We start from the raw sequence: 20034 nt of genomic DNA, 5'->3' as shown, positions 1-20034 counted from the left end.
AATATAGATAGATTTTTAAGAGCAGTTGTCCTGTGGATGTAAAATAACATTGAATGTTCACTGTCATACTTCACAATCTGTCAAGGCAAAATAAATGAAATCTATAGATAGAAGTCCTACCTTTGAAGAAGCAGTCTTTGCTGTGGATGATGTAGATTTTTTTCCTTTCCAAACATGAAGCTCGGTGGAGTTCACAGTGATTTTCATAGAATTTGCCATCAGATCCACACACAGGCATGTAACTGGGCTTACAGTTATCTATGCATCTACATTCAGGTTTATCAGTCTCCTTGTTTACAATGCATTTACTTCCCCGACCACAATACTTCTTTTCACATGATGCATAAAGTCCATCTTGTCCATAAAGCACTGGAAAAGCAGTGAAAAAAATCTGACATCAGTTCTAAGGTGAATACTCAGCAATAGAAAGCTTTCATTCATAGCAACATACTTTTATTCCCAACGTGCTTTTGCAAAGCTGTGACAGGCAGATGTCATAAAAATTGCAGCACTTTCCACCCTGCACCTTCTATATACAAAGTTCCCAAATCAGTTAGGATTAGAGAAGGATCCTGCCTGAAACACTGGAAATCTAATACCAGTTGGTATGCACAACAATAAGGTAGATGAGCCAATGGTCTTTGAGGGTAAATGTTGTGTTGTATTTTACTAGAAATGACAGATGACCAACAAAATTATATTATATCATGAGACAGCATTGTTTCTAATACCATCTTTGATTTTTTAAAACAGAGATCTGATCTCCATCTTGTGACATCTTGGAGCAAGTGAGAAAGAAAGAGATCATCTGATTTCTCAAGACCACTGATGTTAATTTATACCGATGCTATTTTATTGTCATTAATTAACTATGAAAACTCACAGCACAATTCAGTTCAGATTCCAGTTTAGCGATTCAGAAAAAAAATGTTTCACCTTGGACTACTTCATAAATCCCTTAATTGACTAGGAGTGAAAATCAATAAATGTTATTGAGGAAGGTTTTGGTCAGAATTAGTTACCATAGGAATCCATTATGCAGGAAGGGTAGGGTATAAAATTTCTGTTTCAATGTTTAAAAGGTGGGAACTACTAATAACTTTCAATTTCTCTATTAAATTGGGAGAGTGATTAGTTCACTTTTTCTCACTCTATTTAATGAACTTTTGGTGGTTTTCATAAAAATTTCAAAAGAACAGGTGCAGGACTTAAGGCATACCATAGAAGGGCAAAGTTCTTGAACTGTTTGCTGCTGTACCCCCCCTCCTTCCAAATAATCCCACAGAAACATGTTTTCTTATTATATTTTTTATTGTACAGTTTGTAAGCAACTCCTACATTTCTTGTGAAAATAATAATTCTTTTTTTTACCATATAGTAAAAAACATACATGAAATCAAGATGTAAGGGGGGGTAGGGTAGGTAACTTCGACATAAAGGGACACATTGACATACACGGTAGCTGACAATATTTAAGCAACCACAAAAAAGGAGAAAAAAAAGCACACAGAAAAAACCAAAGGGGGGGGGGGGGGAAACACAACTAAAAATAAAAAAACAAAAACAGAAACGAAAAGATCCACAACAGCAGCTTGGGATAAACATGTATACAGTTGCTTTTATGTCCTAGTTACTTCCAGAGCTCTGGATATGGTCCTTTTTTTTATTTTTCCTGTCTATTAATTTTGTAGTTACACTTATTTAACTACTATTATTTTATGTTGTTTTCCCCTGGAATTTCCTTACTTAAACTTTATGTGCCAGTTAATTTTCTCTTTTTGCAAATATTCGATCATAGGTTTCCAATCTGTTTTATTTTCTGGAGCTCTATCCTGTGCTAGTTTTTGTGTTAATATATCCATATTCATCACATCCATTATTTTAATGAGCCATTTCTCCATACTGGGTGTATCTTCTGATTGCCATAGTTGTGCCAGCACTATTCTCGCAGCTGTGGTGAGATAGAATATTAGTCTGTCTGTATTTTTGTCTATCTGTTTATCGATAATCCCTAATAAAAAAATTCTCGAGTTTGAATTCAATTTTTTTTTTACAATTTTTGTCATCATTTTATGTATTTCTTGCCAGAATTTTTTTTTATCTTTTTACACTCCCACCACATATGTAGAAAGGTGCCTGTGTGCTTGCCACATTTCCAACATGTTCCCTGGGTTTCACCTCTGCTAATTTTTGCGAGCTTATTTGGTGTCAAGTACCACATGTGGAACATCTTGTACCAGTTTTCTCTTATTTCCACCGCATAGGCCCACCTTAGTTTTTTTACCCATATCTCCTCCCATTGGCATAACTGAATTGTGTGTCCTATCGCTCTGGCCCATTTTATCATGACTTCTTTTATGTGATCTTCCTCTAGAGCCCAGGTGAGTATTTGTTTGTATAGTATTCTTATCAATTTGGTATTAATTTTCAGTATTTTATCCCAGAATTTCTCTGTTGTTTCGAATCCTTTTACTTTATCTTCTTTATATTCTTCTCTGATCTGCCAGTATTGCAGCCAATTTATTGCTGGTTCTATTTTTTTTATTTCTTCATGTGTTTTTAATTTTATCTCTTGATTGGTGAATGTTAGAAGTTGTTTATATGTTAACCATTTTTCTCCGGGGGTTTCTCTTCTGTGTTTTGCTTCATTGGGAGAATACCACATAGGCGTTTTAGAGTGCAGTTTCAGTTTGTATTTGTCCCAAACTCTGATTAGGGCGGATCTTATAAAATGATTTTTGAACCCTTTTTCTATATTTATTTTATCTTTCCATAGGTAACTGTGCCACCCCCGTCTTAGGTCTTCTCCTTCTAATGCCAGAATTTCCTTTTTTTCTAGTGTGGCCCAGTCCCTCACCCAGGTCAGTACTGCCACCTCGTAATATAGCTCCAGGTCAGGGAGTCCCAGTCCTCCTCTAGACTTATCATCTTTTAAACTTTGTCTTTTTATTCTTGCCTTTTTATTGTTCCAAATGAACTTTCTAATGTCTTTCTCCCACTTAACAAATATTGTTTTGGATCTTACTATTAGTATAGTTTGAAAAAGATATAATACTTCAGGTAAAACATTCATTTTAACTACTGCTATTTTCCCTAGCAGTGACAGGTTTAGATTATTCCATCTCTTCATTTTCTCTCTTATCTCTGTCCATTTTTTCTCATAGTTATTTTTTAAGAGTTGGGCATTACTTGCTGTGATCTCTATTCCTAGATACTTTACTTTCCTTACTATCTGTATTCCTGTATGTTTTTCTAATTCTTTCTTCTTTCTCGGTATATTTTTTGTTATCATTTTCGTTTTTTCCTTATTAATTTTAAATCCCGCTACCTCTCCAAATGTTGTTATTTCTTGCCACCACTTAGCCCATTGATTTATCGGATCTTCTATAATGCAAGCCACATCGTCTGCGAATGCGCAGAATTTGTAGCTATTATTTCTTATTTTCAGTCCTTTTAAATCTTTGTTATTTCTTATACTTGTTAGTAAAATCTCAAGTGTCATAATAAAGATTAAAGGTGAAAGAGGACACCCCTGTCTCGTCCCCTTATGAATTCTGAATTCGTTAGTTTTATGACCATTTACTATTATACTTGCAGATTGTTGTGCATAAATTGCTTTGATCGCGTTAAGAAAGAAGAAACCAATATCCATTTCTTTTAGTACTTCTATTATGAAGTTCCAATTTACTTTGTCAAACGCCTTCTCTGTGTCTAAGAATAGCAGCCCTACCTCTTTTTGAATGTTCCTATCATAGTGTTCTATAACGTTTAATATGGTCCTGGTGTTATCTTTAATATGGCGTCCTGATAGGAATCCCGTCTGTTCTTTCCCTATTATTTCATTAAGAACTTCTTTCAGTCTTGTTGCAAGGATACTAGCGAAGATCTTATAATCATTATTGAGGAGTGAGATCGGTCTGTAATTGTTTACATTCATATTGTCAGTTTTATCTTTAGGTATTAGTGTTATATTTGCTGTTTTCCATGTATTTGGTATAATCTTATCCTTCAGGGCCCTATCCATCACACTCCTCAAGGGTATTATTATCTCATCACAGAACGTCTTATAATATTGTGCTGAAAATCCATCCGGTCCTGGTGCCTTATTGGATGGTTGCTCTTTGATTGCTCTCCGTATTTCTTCTTCTGATATATTTTTATTTAATGTTTCCCTTTGTTTTTCAGTACTTGTTTCAATTCTCTGTTTTCCCAGATACTGCATTATATTTTCATTAGGAATTTCTTCATCCGCAAATAATTTTTTTAAATGGCTTAGAAATTGATTTTCTATTTCAGTTTGCTTATAATATGTTTTCCCCTTTTCCTCAATTTTATTTATATGGTGTTGTTGTTTCCTTTTTGTCACTTTCCAAGCAAGCCATCTACCTATCTTATTTGCGTTTTCGAAGTGATATTGTTTTATGTATTTTAGTTTGTTTTCTATTTCTTCTAACTGGGTCGTCTCCATTTGTTTCTTCAGTATATTTAGGTGTAGTTGAGATTTCTTGTCTTTAGGGTTACTTTTCAGTTTTGCCTCTGCTTCCATGATATTTTCTTCTAATTTTTGGATTTTGCTTTTCCTATTCTTATCTCTTATAAATTTGTGCTGAATGAAGTATCCCCTCAAATATGCCTTGCTAGCATCCCATATCGTTTCTATCGTTGTTTCCTTTGCTGAGTTGAGTGTAAAGTACTCACTTTTATATTTATATTTATATTTATATAAAATACTACACCTCTTTTTTTTCCGCACATGAGGCATAATATAATTTTCCGAGTTTTTTTTGTTCTAGATGTGCAACATGCTTGTGAGAGATATGTGTTTCCTGCAAAGAAATAATATCAAAATGACTCTTCTGAAGTTGGTGCCATAATTTCTTCCTTTTATTTGGGCTGTCAAGCCCGTTAACATTGTGTGAGTAAATCTTAATCTTTTGTGCCATTTTCTTCTTCTCTTTCTGTGTTGCCGTCTATTGTTGTAATTGCCCTTGCCGTGTCTGTTTGTATGGGGTAGTCTTTGGGAGATTTCTCTCTCATCCTTTTCTTTTGTCTCCCCCAATTTTCGTCATGGTTATGGTCTCCTGTCATTCCAGCATCTTTAATGTCTTCCTGAGATTTTTCGTGTTTATCCTGGCCTTCTCCTCCCTTTTTAATGTATTTCTCATAGAATGCCTTTGCTTTATATTCCGATGTCAGCCAGTGTTTTGTTCCCTCTCAGGTGACCATCAATCCCTCTCTTTTCTCCCATTTGAATCTTACATTTCTTTTATTAAGTTCGTCGGTTAAGAAATTGTATTTACGCCTCCTCTCTATTACTGACACAGGATATTCCTTTAATATCGCAACTTTGTTTCCTTTGAAATATGATGGTAGTATCGCATTTTCTTTTAAAACTTCATCTCTGAGATTTTTCCTACAGAAGTAGACCAAAACATCCCTTGGGGTGTTGTGTCATCTTGCATAGTTGGTTTGCACTCTAAATGCTCTATCTATGTTTCCATCTAAATCCTCCATTGTTTTTTGGGTTAGATTTGATATCATTTCCATAATAATTTCTCTAATATTTTCATTCTCTTCTTGTATAATATTCCTAAATCTCAGTTGATATTCTTTTTCCTTTGCTTCTAATAATTCTTGTTGCTGTGTGAGTGTCACTATTGTTTTTTCCATTGTATTTATTGTTTTTTCCATTTCCTTTTGCTTTTTCTGTAATATCATATTCTCCTTAGTACATTCTTTATTACCTTGTTTTGTCAGCTCTATATCTTTTTGTGCTAGTTTTAATTCTTCTTTTATGGTTAACTGTAGTTCCTCTTTCAATTCTTTCTTCATTTCCTCCATCTCTTCTTTAATTGTATTATATTGTTTATCCTGCTTATCTTGCATTTTTTGTACCTCTGTCTGAATTTTTAAAATCTCCCTCATAATATCTTTCATGTTAAATTCCTCTGTTGTTGAGTCCCTCCTCCCTTGAATTCCACTTCCTAGGCTTTTCTTTTCCTTGTCTCTTCCCATTTTAAATTTTGTTGTTGTCATTCTCTTTGTCTTATATGTATATATGTGTGTGTGTGTGTGTGTGTGTGTGTGTATCAGTATCATATCCTATCCTCCTCTATTACTCACAATTCATGAAATACGGCCCCCAGGGGGCTTCTATTTTGTCTGTACAGATCGATATCAGCCTAAATCGATATCAGCATCCGCTATTCCCCACCTCTTTTTATCTAAATATCCAAGCTTGTATGTATGTTCCCCTCCCTCCAATGAGGGTCTATCTTTATTCTCTCATTTAAATTTTTATTCAGATTTTCTTACACTTACATACATTAAAATAGCAATAAAGATAACTCACAGGGGTTGGTAAAAGGGGGAAAGGGGAAAGAAAAGAGGAGAAAAAAAAAGAGATGGGGAGGGGGAAAAAATTGGGATCAGGGAAGAAAGGGATACAAGAGTCCTTCCGCTTTCTATTTTTTGTGGGCTGGGTTTTGTTCCATTTCTTCCTTTTTTTACATTAATTGGACTAGAGTTAATCATTGTAATTGTCCTCGGATTCTTCTTTTGCTTATTTTTTCTTTGCCTTTTCTTTGTATTCTTCGTAACTTTCCCAATTAGTCGGTTTTATTATATTGCCCCTATTTATTTTCATTAAATATGTTAATTTGTCCATATCATATATCTCATTCAATTTCTCCAACCATTGTTCGATTGTTGGTAATTCTCTTTGTTTCCAGTATTTTGCAAAGGTTATTCTTGCTGCAGTCGCTACGTATGTAAATAATTTGTCTTCATTTGAATTCAATTTCATTATACTCTCTGTCAACCCAAGTAAATAAAACTCTGGCTTCATTGAAAATGATTTTTGTAGTATTTTCTGTGTTTCTTCATGTACTGATTTCCAATATGATTTTGTTTCTGGACAAGACCACCAGATATGAAAATATGACCCTTCCTGCTTTTTACATTTCCAACATTTATTGTCTGTGTTTTTATACATGATTGCTATCTTTTTTGGTGTGATGTGCCACCTATGGAACATTTTGAGCCAGTTTTCCTGTAGGTCTGAGGCATACGTATATTTTTGTTTTATGTTCCATATTGCTTCCCATTCTGACATCATAATTGAACGTCCAATATTTCTTGCCCATTTTGTGGCACATATTTTTACATATTCTATCTCTGTAGACCATTCTAGTAGCTTATTGTATATTCTCGCGATTTCCTTCTTGCTGGTTTGCATCAAGGTATCCCAGAAGTTTTCAGTGTCATTAAATCCTAATTTTTTGTCTTTCCCAAATTGTTCTTTTAGCTGGGCATACTGGAACCATGATATTTTATTATATTTTTGTTTTATTTCTTCTTGTTGTTTTAAATGAAATTGTCCATCCTTTTTCCTTAATATTTCTTTATATTTTGGCCATTTTGTCCAGTCCAGGAGTTTTTTCTGATTGGCTTCTAATGGTGAAATCCATAGAGGTGTTTTCGTATATAGTCTTCCTTTATATTTTTCCCATATTTTTATTAATGAGGACCTGATAAAATGATTTCCGAAATTTTTCTCTACTGATCTTTTGCCATACCAGAGATAGCTATGCCATCCCCTCCTCAAATCAAAGCCCTCCAATGCTAGCATACTGTTTTTTTCCAAGGTTGCCCAGTCCTTTACCCAAACTAGTACACAAGATTCATAATATAATTTTACATTCGGTAGTCCAAATCCCCCCCTTCTTTTGTCATCTGTCATTATTGTGTAATTTATTCTTGCCTTTTTTCCCTTCCAAATGAATTTTGTGATTTCCCTTTGCCATTCCATGAAAAGTTTATTGTTCCTTATTACTGGAAGGTTTTGGAACAAATATAACAGTTTGGGTAAAACATTCATTTTTATTATTGATATGCGTCCCAAGATAGAAATTTTCAGGTTTTTCCAATTCTGTAGATCCTTTTTAATTCCGTTCCATTTCATTTGATAGTTATTTTTCAGTAGGTGTGCGTTTTTTGCTGTTAACCAGATTCCTAAATATTTTAATTTAGATACTATTTGGATGTTTGCCATTTTCTCTATTTCCTCTTGACTCTTCTTTGGTATATTTTTTGTCATGATTTTTGTTTTCTTTTTGTTAAGATAGAAGCCAGCCACTGATCCATATTCCTCTATACAGTCTAGCCACTTTTGAATTTGATGTTTCGGATTCTCAATAATACATATAAGGTCGTCGGCAAAAGCCCTTATCTTGAATTCATAATTTGCTATTTTTGTTCCTTTTAGTTGCTCATCCTTTCTGATATTTCTTATTAAAATTTCAATTGCAAAGATAAAAATTAACGGTGATAATGGACATCCTTGACGAGTTCCCTTGTTTATTGGTATCTCTTTCGTGTATTGACCATTTATTAAAATTTTTGCCCTCTGCTCTGTGTATATCGTATCAATTGCATTATAAAATTGGTAACCTATATCAATTTCTTTAAATAATAATTTAATAAATCTCCAATTTAGATTGTCAAATGCTTTCTCTGCATCGATCGAGAGTAGTGCCAATTCTTTTTGATGATGTGTTTCATAAAATTCTATTATGTCTACTATAGTTCTTACATTTTCTTTCATATGCCTTCCCGGAAGGAATCCTTTTTGCTCGGCCCAATCCATGTTATTAAGAAATTTTTAAATCGATTTGCCAATATATTCGTAAAAATTTTGTAATCCAAATTTAATAGCGTGATTGGTCTGTAATTTTTTACCTCCGATTTGTCTGTATCTTCTTTGTGGATTGTTATAATGTCTCCTTCCTTCCACGATTCCGGGATAATATTTTTTTCCAATACCTGGTTCATTAATGTTTTCAAGAATGGGGTTAACTCGTCTTTCATCACTTTGTAGAAGGCTGCCGTAAATCCATCTGGACCAGGTGCTTTATTAGGTTTTAAATTTTTTATTGCTTTCTTGATTTCTTCTTCTGTTATTTCTTTATTTAGATGTTCCCTCTGTGTTTCCGTGATTTTGTCCAATTTTTGTTCTCCTAGGTATTTTGTAATCTTTTCCAAATCTTCATCTTTTTGCTTATACAATTGGCTATAATAGTTCCTAAATTCTTCTCTTATTTCTTCATCTGTCGTATACTCCTTATTTTTATCATTAATCTTTATTATTTGTTGTTGCTGTTTTTTCTTTCTTATCTTCCTCGCCAGCCAGGGCCCTGGTTTGTTTGCGTTTTCAAAGTTATCTTGTTTCACATATTTCAGTGTTTTTGCTATTTTTTCTAAGTCTAAGTGATGCTTTTCCTTCTTTAAATCGTTTATTTCTTTCTTTATCTTTTGATTCTTAGGTTGTTGTTTGAATATCTTTTCTTTATTTCTATTTGATTGTTAATCTGTTCTATTTTATAGTTTCTAACTTTATTGGCTCTGGCTTTCTGTTGTATAAAGTATCCTCTCATTACTGCCTTATATGAGTCCCATATCGTTTGTTTTGTTACATTCTCTTTGTCATTGATATTAAAATATTCTTTTGTTAGTTTCCTGTTTTCCAAAATTGCTTTTTCTGATTTAATCAAATTATCATCTAATCTCCATCTCCAATGATTTCTTTTGTAGTTTATTATCATTTCAAGGGGACAATGGTCCGATTTGTCTCTTAATAGTATATTTATCTTGTCTACTTTTGATGTTAGTGAATTTGAGGCCCAGATCATGTCGATCCTGGACCATGATTCGTGTCTATTTGAGTAGTATGTAAAGTCTCTTTTATTTGTATTCTTATTTCTCCATACATCTTGGAGGTCTAGTTCTTTTTTAAAATTTAGGAAGTTTTTTGGTAGTTGGCTCATTTTTTCTTTAGTTTTTCTATTTTTCTTTTTCGATTTGTCTAAATCTTGATCTATCACTCCATTAAAGTCCCCTAAGATTATTATGTGCTCCACATCCGTTTTTGAGATTTGTTCTCTTAGATTATTTACAAATTTTGTTTTGGGTCCATTCGGAGCATATATATTGCAGATGAGGATTTTCTCTTGATTTAGCGTTATTTCTATCGCAATTACCCTCCCCTCCGTATCTTTAAATTTCATTTCTGCTGGGATGTTTTCCTTTACATATATCACCACTCCTCTTTTCTTTGCCGAATCTGCCGAAAAGAATTCTTTCCCTCATTTGTCATTTTTCAAGTGGGCTACGTGTTTTTGGCATATGTGCGTTTCTTGGAGCGCCACTAAATCGTATTTTCCTTTATTTATTTGAGTCATGATACCTTTCCTTTTTTGGGGTGAGTTCAGCCCGTTCACGTTGTTTGAGTATATTTTTAGCTGCTGTGTTATTTCACTCTTCATCTTGAATATCCTCATCTGTCGGTTCTTTCTCATCCTCTTCTCCCTCTGATATGTCTGTGGGCTGCCCTCCTGCATCCGCTCCTAATACTGTCTCTTCCGGGGAGTTCTGTCTTAATCTTTTGGGTTTTTTCTTTTTTACTGAGGGTGATATTGAGGCTACGTGTTCCAGGTCTTTTTTGAAGTTTTTATAGAAAGCTTTTGCTTTTTCCACCGATGTCAGCCAATGTCTTTCATCTCGATAGGTTACCATTACACCCTCTATCTTCTCCCATCTATATCGGATTTTGTGTTTTTTAAGATCTTCCGTAAGGAAAAAGTAATTTCTCCTTTTGTTCAGCGTCGTTAAAGGTATTTCCTTTAATATCACTATTTTTGTTCCTTTGTGGTATATTGGCTTTTTGCTATTTTGTATTAGTATCTCATCTCTTACACTCTTTCTTGTAAAGCTTACAATAACATCTCTAGCCGTTTTATTCCTCCTTGAGTAATTTGTCTGTATTCTATAGCACCTGTCTATTTCTATTTCCATTTTATCTATTGTCTTTTGTAATAGATCAGCAGTCATGCTTATTATTTTTTCTCTTATATTCTCATTTTCCTCCTCTTGTAAATTCCTGAAACGGAGTTGGAATTCTAATTCTCTTTGTTCTACTCTTTCTTGTAATTTTTCTATTTTTTGATTTTTATTTTCTAAATATTCCATTCTTTTCTTTATTTTCTCTTGTGAGCTTTCCAATTTTTCACTATTTTGCTTTAATTCTTTTATATCCTCGAATGTTTTTCTCACTTCCTCCTTTAATTGACCAATTTCTTGTTTTATCTCCGTTCTCATTTCTATCATTTGTTTATTATATTCTTCCATTCTTTTTTGGGCCTCTGTTTGGTAATTTTCCTGTCTTTCTCCCAGTTTCTGGATTTCTTTCAGAAGGTCTTTCATTGACACATCTTCTGATGCTCTTCTTGCCACTATTTTGTTATCCATTTTAGGTTTTGCTCCTGCCATTTCAATTCTCAGTTACTAATTAGATTCGCTTAGTGTTGGGATGTCTGAATTTCTCTTATAAGTCTTTGGATCTTAGTCTCTTTCTTTGTCTGGCTTTTGTTCTCGATCTTTTCTTCCTTTTCTTCTTTCTTTCTTTCTTGTCCCTCTCGTCTCTGCGTCTTCTCCTGTTCCTTCTTGAATCTCGTCCTTCTGCTTACCGGATCCGGCAGTACACTTGTCACGGCGAGTGCCTCGGATCGACGGTCTCCCGTGGTTCTTACACAGTTTTCGATTGGGATAGGTACTCTATAGTACTCTATAATCCTTTCCGTCTTAGTAAGGCTTTTATTCCCGTAGTCCTTTCTCTAAGAGTTCAACTCCTTTCTCGCTGTTCGTTCTCTTCTTTTAGCTCCTTCCCCTTTAATTCCTTGGTCTTGGTCGTTCCAATATGCACCAGCAGGGTAACCCTATCTGTGCTCAGTTCCACCCTGTTTGGTTGCAGCTTTTCCGGTTTTCCCCTTCCTCTTTTTTTTGTTTATAAAGAATGGCACCGTAGACATAACAACATGGCTCCCAAGGTCGTCAATGGGTATGTTAAAAAATTCCGTTTTCTCTTCTCTTGTCTCCTCAGAGAATCTCTTAAGAAAGACCGCAGGTTTCTGCTTCTCTCTTCTCTCCCCCTCACTGCTTTTGAGGAGTCTAATATCACTGCCTTGAATTATTCATTTGTTGTTTAATCATTCATTGTTGTAATGTTGAAGTCGGATGCACCACGTTTTCCCCCCGCGACTCGCCGGATCCGGCAGGTTGCCCACCCTTCGGTGTGCCCCTCGGATCGACGGCAGTCCACTCGGTGGGGTAACTCTTCCAACCCTCGGTTGCGTTTTTTTCCCCTTTTAATTATCTATTTCTGTATGATTTATTATTTGTTATTTTGTCTCAACCCAGAATCCGACATTTAGTTGTTCTTTTGTTTATCTCTAGTTCCACATCCACATGGAATAGAAAGCTTTTTTCTTTTGGTGAAGTACTTACTTCTCCTGCCGCAACGGCTGTTTGATCTTTCCTTTCCTTCGTTAACTTTAAAAATGGGCCGGCTCGCGGTAAATGCAGAGATCTGCTTCTCTCCTCTCCGTCTGCTCCCCGTGGTCCCCGAGTCCCTCAGGCTCTCGCCCCAGAGCTTCGGAGGTCCACACTGGGGTTTGCAATCCTCCCTGACTCGATCCGCAGGGATGGAGGGGAGCTAAAAGCTCTCCCGACCGGAGAATGGAGGTGGCTTGCCAGGAGCTCCTAGCAAGTCGTGCCCGCCGCCATCGTTGCCCACCGGAAGTCTATCTTTATTCTCAAAATACCAAAGACTCAAAGGGTTCAACTAGGGGGGTCTCGCCTATCTTCTGCGAGTATTTTATCTCCTTTGTCTCTTATGGTTATTAATATAGTTACCAATAAGTAGTTTCCTACCTGTTACCCTTGGTGCAGAAAATGCAATTGATACTGATTATTACTGCAGTCTGCAAGCACCTATCCTTTTTACCATTTCTATTGTATATGTATATGTGAGTTTTTGTTTTTGTTTTTTTGTTTTTTTGCAAATCAAGATGTTTAGGGAGCTTGCAAAACAATGGAAACTGGATGTAGGAGGTTAACCTTATTATCATAAATCCTGTATAACCAACAAAAACTTAGTCGGTAACCTATAAATTCCAACTACTGAAACTAGGGCAAAGCAGTCCAAGAGTATCATATACAAAATGTCACATACCCCATAAGTCGTTCCCAACCCTATATGACTTCTAGTTTGTAGCATATAGTCTCTTTCTTCTGGCCAGAAGATTTTCCAGATCTTTTGTTCTTAATTTCTCAAAACCATACTCTGGTCTTCCGTAGGTCCATTAGTTCTTAAATCAATGTGTTATCTCTGTCCATATGTCCATATGCCCCCCTCTTTTTCCTTTCCACCCCTTCCCTTCCAGAGTAGATCAATGATAATCCCTTCCACCGCTTTCCCACAGGGAAGAAAAAGACTAATAGTAGTAATAATGAGGAAGGATAGAGCAGACACAGCTGCAGGTTTATGGACCCTTCTACTCACTTACACTCTCCTGTCTTCAAGCAGCCTATTGATATAGTTCTTCTTCTTTTTTTCTCTCTTTCTTTTCCAACAGGCAATTGTAAAAAAGAAGAAAAGAAAAAAAAGTCCTTTCCCTCTTCTTCTGTTTGTTCAGTCTCCCCTCTTCTGCCCTCTCTCCGCAGTTCAGCTTCGGTTGCCCTTACTACCTCATTTTCGGCAGTTTACGACCTGTTTTACGACCTTCTTGTTCTTTCTGTTCTGTCGCTCCTTTGACCCTCCAGCCTTCCGTCACACACCACCATTTCCTTCAGTTTCTCCGGTATGCATCTTCTCCTCTCCTCTCCCTCTCCGTGTCCACAGACTCTCTCCTCCATCTCCGCCTTGCACCTCTCCCCACGGTGTAGCCGTCTGTGAGCTGAAGGGACCCAATCCGGCTCAACTCCACATTCAACTGCTCACAACTTTAGCGACCCACACAGCCACCAGCCCACCATTCAACCTCGAGCAAGCTGCAGTTCTGGCTGTCTCACTCCGGTGGGAATACCTTCATGGCTTCTTGGCTTTACTTTTATGTTTCTCCTAGGGTTTTTTGCTTCTCAAGTCTCTTTATTTATTTTTCACCATTCCGAGGCTCTTTCTTCTTGGTTTAAATTCTTCTGTCTTCTTGTGTTTTAAAATTGTGGCCGGCGTTCTAGGCCCAGCTTGCGCCGGGTGCCCTTAACTCCCCCTTGCACTCTTTGGAGCTTTGCTGGCAGTCAGGGCCCTCCGTTTTGGAAATGCCACAGACACACCTGCCTTGCTCCTTGAGGGTTTGGCACCACCTCGATCTCAGTCCATCGAAGTGGGAAGCTTTAGAGAAGCTTCTCAGGGTGGAAGCAGGGACGGTTCATTGAGAGCCCTCAATCCCCGTGGCGTCCGCCATGCTGCCACAACCGGAAGTTGTTACTATCCCAGAAACATGTTTTTAACATTTGCATGTTTGGAGTTTGAATGGATTCTCCTGTGGTCTCTAGGAAGGTTAATTCACCATTTGCATATATCACAGTGTCTCACTGAACTGGTTAAAGTTAAAAATGCCAAATACCCAACTTGTGTTCAGTTCTGTTTCTTTTCTTTCTCTTCAATTTTTTTTTAAATTGACAGGCTATGTAGCCCCATAGGGTCTCAGGGAATAAAATCTCCCCCTGGATAACCAACCTTCCCCTATTCAGAAAGATTTAGGGGGAAAAAAATCTGTTTTTGACACACATTTAATTTTTAGAAGTGTCTATATTTGGATTTGGTTGACTTTGGAGGATGTGTGTTCAGTTTGGACATTTCCTAAATATACCTGAGTATATCCAATTTAGATCAGGATCTGGGATTTGTCTGAATTTGAATTGTTTCACTTGTATGGACAGAACAAACTCAAGAAGACTTGGTGACACTGAAATTCTAGTAATGTAAATTTTATTCTCCAGTAATGAGGCACCTGTTTATTCAGGGAATTCAAAACATATAGCCATTAGCAAAAATGTATACAGAAGACAATTTCCTAAAGATGATTCTGTACCAAAATGAATGCAGTAATTAGCATTATACTCAATTATCTAAGTTTCTCAAAATTAGCAAATTACTGTGGAGCAATAATTATAATAAGCACTTTGCAGAATATTATAAAAGAATGTTGCAAAAGAAATAATCAAAACAGAAAAGTTGATTTGTAATGTGCTTTTATCCCGCTGCTGCTGTTGCTGTTTTATTATATCTGCTGCCCCCTAAAATATAGCAAAAATGATTCAGTGAAGAAAACAGGCAGTCCAAATTATGAGGTATCATTCAATGACATCAGATGGAAAAAAATGAAAAAATATATCCAATTTCTTTTTCAGACAATAATTGTTAAACTTTTATTTCCATCATTGTACATTCAAAGGAAAGGAATCTTTTGCTGGAGGATTAACTCCCTTACTCAGTAACTCATTAAAATTCAACCAACCTTGGCAGGCTGAAAAATATTGACATTTTTCTTCAATCATAATAAACTAGAAGGTCAAAGTGTTTCCAAGAGGCATAAAAATTACAATCCCTAAGTGGCATATCTGAATATCCTTTATCCGGTTTACTAATTGTTCAGTGTGTCCCTCTGACAGTATCCATGGGAATGCTAATAGTGTGACCCCTGTATAGCCTGACTGCCAAGGTCACTAACAATTACAGTTTATACTGCATTTTTGTTAAAACATACTGTCCCAGCATATTGAAACACAGAAGCCCTGTGGAAGAAAATCTGCACAACTATAGCCATCTGCTTCATTGTTTGTTAAGAAAAAGGCTTTCTTCTGGAGATTTAGACTCTTTATAAAAAGCCAGTGTAAGCACTCAAGCCTGTTTTTCCCAGAGATGTGAAGCAGTCCAGATTTCTTGTTCTCAGACTGTCTCAAGAAGGCATAGCCATCCTTCATGAGAGTTCTTGCCCTAAACACACAAATGGGACAAAAAACACCCTTCTTATTAAGGTTTCCATAATTTGGGCAAAATGTATCAGCACAAAACTGCAATCTTCTACCTTTGTGAAACAAAGCACAGACACATGACAAACACAGAAAGAGACTGGCAGGCTCACCCACAAAACACAGACAAATCATCTGATGCTTCTAATATCCATGAAGGCAGCTGCTACAGCAAAATAATTTGGGCTGCATTCTAATACTAGTCCCAACTTTACTAATGGCTTTTTTGAGGGACCCAACAAGCGTTGAGAGAAGGTCTTCAAAACAGCACACTTTTCAAAGTTGATCTGTAATGCAGAATTTCTTCTGCATAAAATTTGTATGTAGTTCTTGTTTGGCATAGAAAATAGCTTTTTTTTTTGGCATGTAAATCTTGTATCCTAAGAAAACGTCATTTTCTGCACCAAACATATTGTAGATAGAGACGTACTCTGTGCAAAATTCAAATGCTGTTTTCCGTGCAGAAAACAAGACAGGTAATATATTTTTGTGTATTTTTGCAAATCTATAATGCTATTCTTGTGAGTCTAGAATTCTTCCAATCAAGGTTTCATAATGTTCAAAAAGTTATTTTTCAACCATTTTTTCAAATATTTGGAAGGTCTTCTATCCTTAGTTTCTGTCAGAACAGAGTCACTGAATTACGTTCTGAATAGTGGCTCCCTTGACTAATGGGGTGTTCAATGTGTTTTGAGTTTCATCTGAAACTTTAAAAGAGCCATCTAAGGTGCTGAACTCGTATTAGTTACAGTTACTGGAATAGCTCCCTTAAATATTTGCCTAAAGTCCACCATGGATTCACTGCTGCTGATAAATCCTACTAAGTGAACTCAGAATTAATGCAGTTTGCCACCAGTATAATAGCTATGGCTCAATTCTATGGGACCTTGGGGGAAGAAAACTAAAACATCAGCTCTGATGATTCCATAGCATTGCATCATAGCAGTGGTATCAAACTGCATTAATTTTACAGTACAGATGTGCCCTGATTTGTCTGATGCCCTAGTAAGTAATATAGTCCTCTTGCCACCATCCCATTCTTTCAGTTATCAGGATAATCTCACACACCTAACCAACTTGTGAATGCATGTGAAATTATCTAAAAGAACATTTTTTTCTCAATTGTTCTGAGTGCATAATTGCTCCCAGAACCTAGCAAAATGGCCTGCTTAGTGGAGCAAGCTAGCTGTAGATAGTAGTGGAAGGTAGCAGTTGCAAGTGGTAGAAAGGGATAAAGCAACAAACTTCCAAGTCTCTGACTTCTGCTGTTTGCAGGTGGGTGCCTAAATATGAAGCTGCTGAGAATGAATCTTTTATTTATTTTTTCCAGTAGGGACAACTCCTGAACAATCTCAAACACTTAAAAAAAATCAAAACAAGATATTGGCCAGCATCCTGTATTGTCAAACATAACTACATGGAGCTCAGTCAATGTTTGACAACGCTACCTCTAAAAATCTAACTTCTCAACCTGGCAGTGCCAAAACTGAAAAATGTCCATAATCAGGAAATAACATTTCCAGCGCTCTTCTGGTTGCAGTGTATCTTAAGAAAATCAGTTCCAGATACAAGGCAGGGTGCTTAGAGGGTCTTTCCCATGTAATGTCATGCTGAAAATGTAGGTCACATTTGGTCATTAAGGTCCACAAATGGGAATTGCTAGCAGTTATGAGATTATAAGTCCAATTTAATATCTCATAACTACTAAACAGGATGCCCACCATAACATATAATTCTGACAGGTTCCCCATGCCAACTATTTTACATAACAATTCTTCCTGTTATCTATGTTCAGAACTGGCCCGAGAATATTAAAAAGGGTACGCAAAAAAAAAAAATTGCACCCAGGTGCCGTGGGAGGCGTGGCTGCCTCCCAGGAGGCTCGATAGTGCCCCTGGGAACATGGCACCCAACGCGGGGGCATGGTTGGCTTCCCGTGTTGGGCTGGGCCTGCCTATATTCCTATGGACATAACTCTCCTGTACTTATATTATTCTGTGGCCTTGGTGGTAGATCACCTCCATTGTTGTTATTGTTGCTATTGCACCTTTCCCAAGTATTTCATCACATGCTACTGTGAGCAAGAAAAGAATTAAGAAATAATTAATACACATATAAACTATGGATATTGTTATCACAGGGCAAATTAAGGCTCCATTGACATTTTACAGTTTCAAGCTGATTTTGAAAAAAGTGGTTTTACTATGCAGATGATTACATATGAAATCTTGAAACCAGTTCGAAGCCCAGATGGTGATTACACAAACCACTGAGCACTGATGTGCATTTTCTTTTATGCCTTTACATGTGTTTGTTGTCTATCACTGCAATTTGAAGTTAGCTCTGAACTGCATTGAATGGTCAGTATAGATGGGGCTTAGTTTCTAGCCAAAATATGTCCCTGTACTGAAACCTTATCCATCTAGCAATGCACATATGAAAGAACTATGCCTTTCACAACAACTGAGAAAATCAAAACACCAACTATTTTAAAGATGGCAGACAAATGAATACCAGGTTTGGCTGAAACCTATGATCTCATCATGGATTCAGGGGATGAGGAACTAAAAAGCCCACTGCCCCTTCTTCTGCCTGGTCCCCTTCACACAAGAATTGAATAAATGGAGCTAAGTGACATTGCCTTTCATATCTGCTGGTTCTGCTCTCTCTTTTGAAATATCTCTCTCTGCAATGACTTCAACCATTGGAGCTTGCTAGATGACTACTTATTCACAAAATACCATTACTACTAAACAGATCTACTGTGGAAGACTGAGCTAGCCACATTACTTGGTGGCACTTTTCAACCTTTGCTGCTCTGAATTATTTGACAAGGACAGACTATAGAGGATTATTAGACTTCCATAAATTAATATTTGCATAGACCTTTCATGAGCCAAAGCAGCTCAGAAGAATTATCAGTCAGTTTTCAGTCCAGGCAAAAACAACCAAAGGTTTGAAAGCAAAGTGAGGCAAAATGAGTAGAAGTCCCATGACACTTCACTTTCAAAATTATAGTCTGTTCCCCCATTAATATACTGTAAATTGATAATCTTTCCAAAGTATAGAAATGTGACTTTCTGGTTTACCTCTCCCCAAATTTCTCAGCATGTTCAGAGAATACTGACTAAAATGGGGTGGTACGTTCCCTATAGCTTGCTCCTGTCAGCAGCCTGGTTGCAGATCTTTGTACTAACTGAAGCTTCCAAACCGTCCTCAGAGGCAGCCCCTCCAAACCATCTTCAGAGGCAGCCCCACGTAAAATGCATTGCAGCAATCCATACAAGATGTAACTAAAACATGGACCATCATGGCCAGATCCTTATGGAGCAAAGAGAACACAGCCAGATCTGCTGTCCATTTACAGTTGATTGGGGTAATTACTTGGGATCTGCTCATGGGTGGACTGCTCCAGGGAAATTAAGAATTATGCCAGTCAGTAACTATTTGCAGGAACTCTATTTCATTTATCAGTATTGTTGGGAATATTCACTGTAGAATCCTTTATGTAAAGTACAAAGTCTGTCATAGTTCCATGTTGCCAGGATATTAATGAACAGGTCAACAGTTGACCAAATAGGCACAAATAAGAGATATAGTAGTCATGGGCGATTTCAACTATCCCAATATCTGCTGGAAAACAAACTCAGCCAAGAGTACAAAGTCTAACAAATTCCTCGCTTGCCTAGCAGACAATTTTATGGTCCAGAAGGTAGAAGAGGCAATGAGGGGTTCGGCTACTCTCGGTCCCATCTTAACAAATGTGGAAGACCTGATCAAAGCAGTCGAAGTGGTCGGATCCTTAGGGGCAAGTGACCATGTGCTCCTGCAGTTCGCCATACAAAGGAAGGCTGAAACTAAGAAAAGTCAAACACGCATTCTGGACTTTAAGAGAGCTGACTTCCAAAAAATGAAGGAAATATTGCATGGCATTCCATGGATGCCAATATTAAAAGACAAGGGAGTTAAGGATGGATGGGAGCTTTTTAAAGGTGAAATACTCAAGGCGCAAATGCAAACAGTGCCAACAAAGACAAGTGCAAAGAAGCCAGAATGGAAGTCCAAAGAACTTCTAACCAGGCTAAGACTCAAAAGAGACATGCACAAGAAGTGGAAAAGGGGAGAAATCACCAAAGAAGAATTCAAATGAATAGCCAACTCCTATAG

At 36.7% G+C, this 20034-nt stretch overlaps 1 protein-coding gene across 3 annotated transcripts in view; it reads right to left on the bottom strand.

The window, feature by feature from the left end:
- The window catches only part of fstl4 (follistatin like 4), a 638776-nt gene that overhangs the window by 439123 nt on the left and 179619 nt on the right, over positions 1 to 20034 (bottom strand). For all 3 annotated transcript variants that reach the window (XM_062970369.1, XM_062970368.1, XM_062970370.1), the window contains exon 4: positions 121 to 369. In XM_062970369.1, the coding sequence (XP_062826439.1) occupies positions 121 to 369 (249 nt within the window). The remainder of the gene's footprint in view (positions 1 to 120; positions 370 to 20034) is intronic.

The sequence above is a fragment of the Anolis carolinensis genome, chromosome 2 (genome assembly GCF_035594765.1).
Source record: "Anolis carolinensis isolate JA03-04 chromosome 2, rAnoCar3.1.pri, whole genome shotgun sequence".
Taxonomy (NCBI): Eukaryota; Metazoa; Chordata; class Lepidosauria; order Squamata; family Dactyloidae; genus Anolis; species Anolis carolinensis.
This window is presented reverse-complemented; position numbering and strand designations above follow the sequence as displayed.